The following is an 11,503-nucleotide window of genomic DNA, read 5'->3' as shown; positions in this document are numbered from 1 at the left end:
AAAAAAAACCCCGAAGCGTAAACGGTCTGTTTATCTTACGAAGTTTTTCCTTATTTATCTTATTTGATTAGCTCTAGTGTTTGTAAACTTGTTATAATATAAAGAATATGTGAGTTTGTTTACAGCTTTGTATGATTTTTGTTTATATATAAACTTTAGCATGTACTCGATCTTGAGTAATTATTGTTTTGGTCCTGGTGATCTTGATGGATCAAGTCCGAGATAAAGAGTGTTCTAGCTGTAATTATTTTTTCCAGACAGTTTATTAGTTTATGCTATGTCTACTTCCTACTTTAGGTTTCCAAGATGTGATTTGAGGGATATTTCTAGCAAGTTGAGCGGTCACATACAGGTTCTTTGTGGTAATCGTTGTGGCATAACTACAGAGTTGTCGGGGGGGGGGGGGTACAACTCTGTAGTTATGCGTAGTTATACCATTGTTGTTTAGACCCAAATAAGAAATGACCGAGTAGATCTATGATCAAAGCTGTTCCAGTCATGACCACCCCTACATTATAATTTTTCAATTAAATTATAATGTAGCTGGAACTTACATTATCGACTAATTCCTTTTATAAAATAATGTATTGGTATTTAAGAAAGATTTGGCTGCTTCTCTAGCAGCTCAAGCCACTGCGTACAGGTTCCCTATTTGTTTCGATTATTACATAAACGAGATTCATTGAAAATAGCTGTCAGAGTCTAAGGGTCAGTATTAAAAATGAGGAACAATTGTTTGAAAAAAAAATGTTATGAACTCTGATCTGTGAATATAACGAATAATAACGGAGAATCCAGTTTAATATATTTACTTTTAAGTACTATAGTGTAATTATTTTAACAACATTTATGAAATATAACTATTTTGAACGTTTATTACATCTACATAGATAATCAAGGAAGTTAAATATTAAAGTTCTTCAGAACTAACATGGAGACTAGACTTGTTTATTCAATTCATTACACAGCAATATCATTTTCTTAATTGATCGTTGTCCACACCTGTTATTTCTAATACTACGAGAAAAAAATTGGCTTTGTGGTAAGCAGTTCGCTTCCCAATCACATGGTTCCGAGTTTAGTCCCACTGCATGGCACCTTGGACGAGTGTCTTCTACTATAGCCTGGGGCCGATCAATGCCTTGTGAATGGATTTGGGTCTTTCTGATTTGGCAGACACCATTTTTTTATTTAGTTTGTCGAGAGAAACTGAAAGAAGCGCGTTGTGTGTGTGTGTGTGTGTATGTGTGACCACTGCTTGTCACTGCTTGATAATCGTTGGTGTGTTTATATCTCCGTAAATTAGCAATTCGGAAAGAGACCAATAGAATAAGTACTAGGCTTAAAAAAAAAATAAGTGCTGGGGTCGATTCATTCGACTAAAAATTCTTCAAGGCTTTGCCCCATCATGGCCATTGGTTAACGGCTGAAACAAATAAAAGATATATATATATTGCCTTGCACTTTTAGGACTTTTTAAAATATAATAATTCAGTTTAAAAACGAAAGAAAAAGGGCAACACCCACAACTGGTGACAGTTTTCGTTACAAACAGTTTTGCATTTTTTAAAAATAAATAGAATAGTGAGAAGAGCAGGGGCAGTATTAAGCTTTGTTACACATTCTTAAATTGAATAAGGCCAGCAATGCATGATTAAACACGGTAAAGAAGTTGTTGAGAGATTAGACTGAAGCTGTTTTATAATCAGCTCTACACTATGAAGTTTAAAACTTTTCCTACTAAAATAAATTTTATTCTCAACTACTTATTTCTTTTATCAATCAGCGGATGGCGAGCTGACAGAAACGCTAGCACGCTGGGTGAAATGCTTAGTGGTATTTTGTCTGTCTTTACGTTCTGAGTTCAAATTCCACCGAGGTCGACTTCGCCTTTCATCCTTTCAGGGTCAATAAATTAAGTACCAGTTGCATACTGGGTCAATCTAATCAACTGGCCCTCTCCCTCAAAATTTCAGGCCTTGTGCCTAGAGTAGAAAAGAATCTGCAGATGGACATCTGTAAGTATTGTTAAAAATTCTGGAACGATATGACCATATTAAAACTTTAGAAAATATATCTTGCATAAGTGCTCTGAGAACAAGAACGGGTTGATCAGAAGCTGGTCAGATGAGGCTATTAGATTGGCCTAGCTTACATTGTGTAGAAGTAAACCAGAATATGGTGTGCTTCCTTGTCTGTTCTCTGCAACACAATTCCTGTAGCTCAAAAGGTCTTGCAGACTTCAGTGGAAAAGCTCTGTGAAGAGGTAATAAGCTACTTTATGGTCATGCTTACTTCAATGTAACAAGAAGAATTACAGAGGATATTTGGATGTTTTGATCCTTTTAAAGGCTAAGATCAATAACTGATATCATCATTTCATCAACTTTTTCCATGCTGACATATGTTGGCTGTTACCGCTGATGTCCTATTCTAACTATATTTTCAGCTCATCCAATTAATGACATTATATTAATCCAAAGATAAGCATCAGTTCTTAAATGCCTTTTGGGGATTAGGAGCTATCTAGATAACCAAGAGTATGACCTTCAAACTCTTCATCTATTAAAAATAGCAAAGGTTAACATAGCAAAAGTTACACGGCGGTGCATCAGCATGGCCGCAGCTCTAAGCTGAAGCTATAAAAAAAAAAAATAAAAAAAAAAAATACTAGACTACTGTTTTGTCTGATATGCAGTGCCTACCATTAAATCATGTGAACTTTTGAACCCTGATATTTAAAGTTAACATATATTTACTGCTATACAGTCGAGAATTTATCTATGTCCCAAGGTGAAAAAAAAAATTTATATTTACTCTCTTCTGATTGTAAATATTTTTACGTTAGCACATTAATTTATATTAACTCTTTGGGAACAGAGTCTCATATGGAGTTTAGGTGCCAAGAAGACAGAACCCTTTTCACAAGCCCTACAGAAAGCACGCACTTATTTTTCCAAAAAATTTTATGAAGCAAAGTAATTACATCACATATATAAAATTTTATATATTCTTGTAGGAAATTCAATGAACTAACACAATCTTCTGTCATTCGACTTTCAGCCAATAGATCAGCCCAGTTGTCTCCTAAGGGTTAAGGAAAAACCACTTTAATTTCAAACTCAATTTATATTGCTGACTGAATATGATTTCTAATGTAACTCGGTCTATTTACAAATAGTGATTCTACTTTATACTTTTTCAATATTTTTCAAAATCCCTTTCCTTATACACACACACACACATAGATACAGCCAGCCATCACTCACATGTGATGTCTTTATTAATTGTCTTAGCTGCTTATGTAGTCATGAGCAGACATAGACACTTTCTCAGCCCCTTCACCCTTGACCAAACAGAACATCCAGAGTGTGACTGCTGGAGGGAGAGAGCAGTGTACCAACATCTACTAATACTCATTACAGCTGAGTTGACTGGAGCAATGTAAAATGAAGTACCGTTCTCAAGGACACAATATGCTGCCCACTTCAGGAAATGAACTCATGACATTATGATATGATCATAAACTAACCATTGTAACGACTTATTGTTAGCTGAAGATTTCATTAACTGACACCCACAGTTCAGCTTGCAATAAATAGGATAAAAATTTATGTACTGAGTACTACTTTTCCCCCTTACTCATTCACTCAATTCTCTATGCCATAACATTTATGATGTGAGAGAGAGAGAGAGAGAAAGAAAGAAATTAAGGAGCTGCTATGCAGTCATTAACTTACATGTAACAGCTGAATCCTTCTATATAAAGGAAGGACAGTTTGGATAATGAAGTTCATAAATTTGATGGGATGATCATAGCTGGTATGGTACTGAAACAATAAAAAACAGCATATAAAAAAAATATCTGTTTTATTAGGAGTGTTAGAATTAATGCTGTAATTAAAAGAGGGGTATAATTATAATAATTTCTGAAGATAATAACTTTTGTGAGAAGAGTGATGTCTATTAGTGACATACAATTTGCTATTTGTGAATTAGGGAAGCAGATTTAATCTTGGGTTGTATAGGTTTCATTTTATTCACAAATGGTTCTGAGTTCAGTCCTGCTGCATGGCACCTTGGGCAAGTGTCTTCTGCTGTAGCCTCAGGCCAACAAAAGCCTTGTGAGTGGATTTGGTAGATGGAAACTGAAAGAAGCCCATTGTGTGTATATATAATCATAATTTAATGTCTGTTTCTCTTGCTGGTATGGGTCAGACAGTTTGACAGGAGATGGTAAGGCTGGGTACTTCACTAGGCTTCATTGTCTGTTCTAGCATGCCTTTCCTAATGTCAACCACTTTATAGAATGTACTGGGTGCTTTTTATGTAGCACCAGCAGTTCTGCTGTGGTGTACAGCAAGGCGCCATATATCTTGGTCCTTTGTCATCTCTTTCGTAAGGCTCAGTGTCTTGAGGTTGGCCTTCAGTACTTCGTCCCATGTTTTCCTGGGTCTCCCTCTTCCATGAGTTCCATTCACTTTAAGTGAGCAACTGCCTACATCTATACACATCACATGACCAAACCAGTACAGTCTTCTCTCTTGCATGCTACATCTAATTCCTCTTATGCCTAATTTTTCTCTCAATACGATAGCACTCTATTGCACACTGACGTTGCACATCCAGCCTTCACCTGTCCTATGCATTTAGTGCTTGTGTCCCACTGCCATGTAGCATTACTGTTCATATACATGCTTCATGCAATTTTTCTGTCCATCTGGTTGATGGAAATTGAAAGAAGCCCATTGTATGTATGTGTGTGTGTATGTATGTATTTATGTGTTTGTGTCTGTGTTTGTTCCTCCACCACTGCTTGACAATTGGTGTGTTTATGGCCCTGTAACTTAGAGGATTGGCAAAAGAGACAGCTAGAATAAGTACCAGGCTTAAAAAAAAAAACATACTAGGGTTGATTCATTCAACTAAAATTCTTCAAGGTGGTGCCCAAGCATGGACACAGTCAAATGACCGAAACAAGTAAAAGATAAAAGATGTGAGTAGAGCTGTAGTGATTAATTCAAAATAAATGTGGAAAATATTTTAGTGAAATCATTGTAATTAGAAGCAAAGTTTCCTTCAGAGCACTATCAGAGCAAAAGATCATGTGGTGGATAGACATTGAACTGCAGATATGCTTGTAACACAATTGATTGTGGCCTTGACTTTCTGACTGTTCACATGTTCATTAACTGCTTTAGTGGTGCATTATAATGAAAAACAAATCAACTTTGTTTCTATTAGAGTCTGTTGAATAAGATATGGTTTGGACTTTGAAAATCTTATAAAAGAGAAGCAAATCTCTGTCTGTCCATCACAACATCTATTAGATGGAGGGAAAGAAGGGGAGGAATCAAAATATGTCACAACATATTTTTAGAAGGGGAAGAGAAAAAGTTGTTGTTGAAAGTGAAAAATAGAGCTAGCTAGACAGATAGGTAATGTTGTCACCATAAGCGTGTATGTTTCTGTGTCTTTCAACATATAGACAACATGTACATGATGAATAAATATTTTTACCAGTAGTGTATAGTATAATTTTATTTTAGTAATGCTGTTCATTATGAAGTCCTACTGTGCAAAAACAATTATACTTGAAATGGAAGGTGATGGTTGTTTATTACAAGCAATATAAATTGTGACATTGTTTATTACTACACTAGTGTAGTTTTATAGTTGATTACTTGTGAGAAATAGTATTGAAAGGGATTAATTGAATAAAATACATACTCCCCTTAATCATTTGATAAATAATAAAACATACATGCAAACATTTATATAACAAGTAAAATGTTTATTTAAGATTATTATTTTAAAACAAGCTTAAGAATAATAGAACATCCACTGATGGGAAGAAATTTTACTTTTTAGTAGAATAAAATTTGTTTTGACTAAACATTCAACTGGTGTATAATATATATATATAGAGAGAGAATTCACAAAAAAACAACAGACGAAGACAGGTGGTGTAGAAAACAAATAGTTGTATTAGTATAACGCTCGGGAATTGAAAAAATCTTTAACGTTTCGAGCCTATGTTCTTCCACAGAAAGAAACAAGGAGAGAAAAAAATGTGTGTAGTGGTTAGCAATCTATCATGGCGGTGTATATATATATATATATTTCTATATATATATATATATAGATAGATAGATACACACACACAGACATGTATACATTTATATATATTGTGAAATTGTAATGATCTTTTGGACGTTGACTGATGAAGAATTAGCTATGAATTTTGTTTGTTATGTTTTTGTAAAATTTTGTTTTCTTGGTGTTTTGTTACATTTTCACACACACTTGCCAACCTACCCACCACTGCAGTTCCCCTACCTCCTCTTCTCTCTCTCATATTTACTTTTGAACCTTGAGGCTACGCTTTCACTAGCTCTTTCTTTCGAGCTAGGGAGGCTGTGTATTCACCATTTCAGTAAGACACTTGTTTCTGTCCCTACTCAGTTGGGGTGGGGTGGAGGGGTTGGTTGTAAGTACTTGATGACCTCACTAGTGCTGGTGCCACAAGGAAAGCACCTAGTACACTCTGTAAAGTGGTTGGTTTTAGAGGAAAAACATTCAGCTGTGAAAACCATGCCATGGCAGACAACACAGCCCTGAGGCAAAGTTGATTCCTTTTGAACCATCCAACTCATACCAGCATGGAGATAGGGATGTTAAATGATGATGATATGTACATGCATATATAGTTATATACAGTTTATACATGGACAGTTAAATGTTTAACCCATTACCTACCAGTGATCTCATATGAGATCACTTAAAAATTACAAATTTCGTAATTATCTGTCAATATTTACACATATCTAACCTTTTTGCTATATCTACTAGGTATATTTCTCTGATATTCAAATGAGGTTTGCTAATTTTTCACCCAATATCTCGCTTATTTCTTTTTAAAATGTTATTTTGATCATTCCAGCGTGTTTCTAAGGCTGTTTTATGCTAGAGATCAAAGTTTCATTAAAAAAATTCCAGTTAATAGAATTATGGGAGGTAATGGGGTACATAGTGAAAGTCATGAAATTCATAGTGAAATTACTGTAGCAGTGGGATGGTCTAACAGAGAACACTTCTAATTATAATAGACATTCTTTTGTTCCTTTTAGCTGTCACAGATAAGGTCATACTAGAGCACCACTTTCACACAGTCACTATTGCATTATTGTATCTTGTTTATTTATTTGAATATAGATTGTTTTTTTGTTTTTTTTGTCTTTTTATATGACTTAATGATTTGGATTTCTTCCTCTTCTTATCTTATGATTTCTTTCCATTTGTAATTTATGATTCTGTTAGAAGCAAAACTATGTTTTATGTAGGTGTCTCACTGATCTAGCTTTGTTTCCTATACTACTTTAAGATGTGGTCTATAAAATAAACTTCCTTACAAAATTAATTCTGTCTTAATGAAAACTTCATTCTGCTGCTTATGTTTAACCCCAGGCCAAATTTGCCTGAACAGACCTATATTCAAAGCAGCTCCTGCAGGAAGTATGACCATCCCAAAATATAACAAGTTTTTTCTTTTCTTTCTTAAAAATTTTGTGTTATGCTTGTTCGTAAATTCTTTCATAAGCAATACAAAAATGTCTATAAGGCATAGCCAAAACATAACCTTTAACCCTTTTGTTACCATATTTCTGTTGAAATACCCCGTCTGTTTCAGTTAATTTTGAATGTAATGAAAAATTTAGTAAAATAGCTGACTATATTAAGCTGATGTTTGGAACATAAATTAATATGAAATTTTGATAGATTTTAATTTAGATTTCTTTAAAACAGTAAATTTGTGTCATAGGACTAGTTAGCAAAAGAGTTAGGGTGCTAACAGATAGTGTGATGATTCACATTGGCCTTGTGTGTTGTGTGTTTTCAATTATTATAAGAAATATATGATTAGTCTAATTACGATAGAGGAGTTAGAATCAATCCACAGCCCTGGTCTAAATTCATGGGTTTTTTTTTCTTCTTTTACTTGTTTCACTCTTTGGTCTGCAGCCATGCTGGGATACAGCTTTGAAGGGTTTAGTTAAACAAATCAAGCCTAGTAATTATTTATTTTTAAACCTATAACTTATTCTATTGAACGGCTAACTTATGGGGATGTAAACAAACTGAGCAGTGGGAGGAGGACAAACACACAAAGCCATATGCACACACACACACACACACACACACACACACATACACACACACACACAGATAGATAAATAGATATATACATATGCAATGGGCTTCCACACAATTTCTATCTACCAAATTCACTCACAAGGCTTTGGTTGGCCTGAGGCTGTAGTAGACAACACTTGCCTAGGGTGCCACTGAGTGGGACTGAACCAGAAACCACATGGTTGCAAACCAAGCTTCTTAACCACACAGCCATGCATATGCCTATATATACAGTTGTCTAAATATCTCATGATAATTGTGAAATCGATAATTACATCAGTGGTGATTAATATCATTTATTTGTCAGACACTAGCATAGTAATTAACTCATATTTTGATCACAACATTTCTGTTTTCTTTATTTATCTTCTTTACGTTATTTTGTCAATTGTAATTTTCAAAATCTTAATTCATCTTTTCATTTTACTAGATTTCCACTGATATGAATTGGGGAAAAAGCTGTCCCAAGAATGTCACTTTGGTCTATACAAAAGCTGTTGGAAATGATGACACTCTCCATTATATATACAGCTCTGCTGAGCTAATGTCTCTATTAGCCATAAAGACTGTAAATGATGCTAAACTGAAACTCAGCTGTTCAGAAATGCCTCCATCAGTTACTCTGGAATCGCCTACAAGTGAAATTTACTCGTTTGGCATAATATTTAATCAAGTAAGTAAGACATTTATATTTTAGTTATTGTAAATTATTATAATTATTACAGGGCCTAAATAATGAGATGTCAACCACACAGAACCCACCAGTCTGAAAGGACAAAGGTCATGGATGTTACTCTTTTTCCTCCAACTGAATAATCTATTATCACATTAAGTATTTAAAAGGTAGCAAGCTGACAGAATCATTAGCATGCTGGGCGAAATGCTTGGCAGCAATTTGTCTTTATATTCTGAGTTCAAATTCCACCATGGTCAACTTTACCTTTCATCCTTTTAGTGTCGATAAAATAAGTACATAAGATGTAATCAACATACCCTCTCTCTGAAACCGCTGGCACAGTACCAAAATCTGAAACAATAATTAAGTACTTGATCATTTGATCTGTCTGTCTGGCACACACATTCCCCCCTCTCTTTCTCTCCCTTATCTTTCTCTTATAGAGAGAGAGAGAGAGAGAGAGAGCAAATCAATAGCAAAATACAAAATCAGTTATAAAAAGCAACAAAAGTTCTTGGGACATTCACAGTTAATATTATTAGTTTGATGCCCATTGAAGGCAAAAACTTATGAAGTAAAAGTATGTTTCAGACAATGTCCTTCATTGGATATGCAGATAAAAGCCCAGGGGGGAAGAGAAAGAATGGAGGAAAAGAGATAAGAAAGAGAGAGCCAGGAAAAAGTGCACATGAGTACTTCACATGTCGGATATATATATATTGTGCTCAACTAGTACTTATTTTACTGACCCTGAAAGGATGAAAGGCAAAGTCAACCTCAGCAACATTTGAACTCAGAACTTAAAGACAGACAAAATGCTGCTAAGCATTTTGCCCAGCATGCTAACTATTCTGCCAGCTCACTTTTATATATATATCTATATCTATCTATCTGTCTCTCTCTCTCTCTCTATCTTTCTTTCTTTTAATAATTAGAGCAAAGCATCAAAGTGAATTGGGCAAAAAAACAAAAGGTCAGCTCTTGTGATTGGGAAATAAAGAAGCAAATTTAATCAGTTAAAAGAAACTCCACACTTGGTAAAAGCAAACATGGATATCTAAGGACATGCAACTATTCTAGAATTACAAATTATGAACTCACCTATGCTTGGATTCCAAAGGACAGTCTCAACCATCTTTGTATCTCAGACAACAGTCTAAACAATGCTAAGATCACAAAAGACAGCTTTAAAAATCTTAGATTACAAAAGCCAAATCTTGAGACCAACTTGGGATTCCAAAAGACAGTTTCAAGCATGCTAGGACCATAAGACAATCATACTAGCATCAACTTCCACTGAGCACTCGTTTTAGTCTTTTTTTAATATATGCCATTTTCAGTTACTGTCATAGTTTAAAAAATAATGTAAATATGTAATATCTGTTTGATATGTGTTATGTAGTTTGTGTAATTGATGTCAGAAAGTTGTTATTCTTGTATTCTCTTTTTGATTTTCAGATTATAGCATATAATGACAGTAGTGATAGTGCAAATCTGTTGGGTTCAAACTACACCGAATGGCAAAATTACTCTACAGGAGATATGATATGGAAAATTTCACAAAACAAAACTAAACCAAATGAAAACTTGGTTGTTTTGGAAAGTTTTAGGGGTAATGGAAGCTTTCAGTTTGCAGTAAGTAAAATTGTTTTTATTTATTCTTTAAAAATTTGTAATTATTGAAGTGTACTGATATTTCATTTGAAAAGTTTAAAATTTTAAACCTGCAAAGCATGTTCAACTTTGTTTAAGAATGAAAAATTATTTTTTAAAAAACTTAATACTGAAATCATCATTAACGACAAAAGAATATATTCTCAAATTTTAAACCTATCTTAAGATGTTGAAGGGACTTGAAAATCATTTGATTTTGATTGAAGAATACATAGAAATTAAAGTGTAAAAGCTTTAAATATACAGAATATAAATCTTCCACCTCATCTCTAGGAATTAGGATTCTTCAGGTACTGAGAATTTGTAGGTGGATCAAGCAGACTTATGACAAGTGATTTTGCCATGACCATCCTAACTTTTTGCATATCTTTCAGCAATGGTTCTCGACCTTTTCCTGGCCATCGCCCACTAAAAGCTATTTTTGACGTAAGCTAATTGATAATCGTCCACCAAAAAATGATAACAAATATTAAACATAATGTAATTACGACTAATCAACGCTAAAAAATTTTGTACATGTAAATTCAAAAGAAAAACGAATTAAAATAACACTTTATTCTAAATTTAAATGTAGAAAAGGACTAACTAATGTGTGCCCTGAGATTGGCGCTGTTCCGCTAAAAATTCAATGTCAGGCTTAATGCTACTCAAACAGATATGAATATCTCCACGTGAAATGATGTGAAATTTGTTTCTTTCCTTCTGCAAAATGTGATTGACAGTACTAAAACCAGTTTTGACAAGATATGATGTCGGGAAACAGAAATGGATTTTCAACATTTGTGACCACAAATTTGGATATAGTGATTTTGTAGTGTCTGATTGCCAAAATTGAGACAATCTTTCTTTTTTGAACTTAATTTGAAATTCATCATTACATTTCATCTCAATAACTGCCTCCTGGATATTTTTGTGTGCACTGTGAGGATCACAATTGAATGGGTCAATCATCCATGGCTG

At 34.1% G+C, this 11,503-nt stretch overlaps 1 protein-coding gene across 1 annotated transcript in view; it reads left to right on the top strand.

Moving 5' to 3' along the window:
* Positions 1-11,503, top strand: part of LOC106879562 (glycosylated lysosomal membrane protein) — a 27,046-nt gene that overhangs the window by 1,183 nt on the left and 14,360 nt on the right. Inside the window, exons 2-3 of the mRNA XM_014929197.2 lie at positions 8,624-8,866; positions 10,328-10,504. Coding sequence (XP_014784683.1) covers positions 8,624-8,866; positions 10,328-10,504 — 420 coding nt within the window. The remainder of the gene's footprint in view (positions 1-8,623; positions 8,867-10,327; positions 10,505-11,503) is intronic.

This window comes from Octopus bimaculoides, chromosome 2, assembly GCF_001194135.2.
Source record: "Octopus bimaculoides isolate UCB-OBI-ISO-001 chromosome 2, ASM119413v2, whole genome shotgun sequence".
Lineage (NCBI taxonomy): Eukaryota > Metazoa > Mollusca > Cephalopoda > Octopoda > Octopodidae > Octopus > Octopus bimaculoides.
Note: the sequence above shows the minus strand (reverse complement) of the source record. Positions and strands in the feature narration are given on the sequence as shown.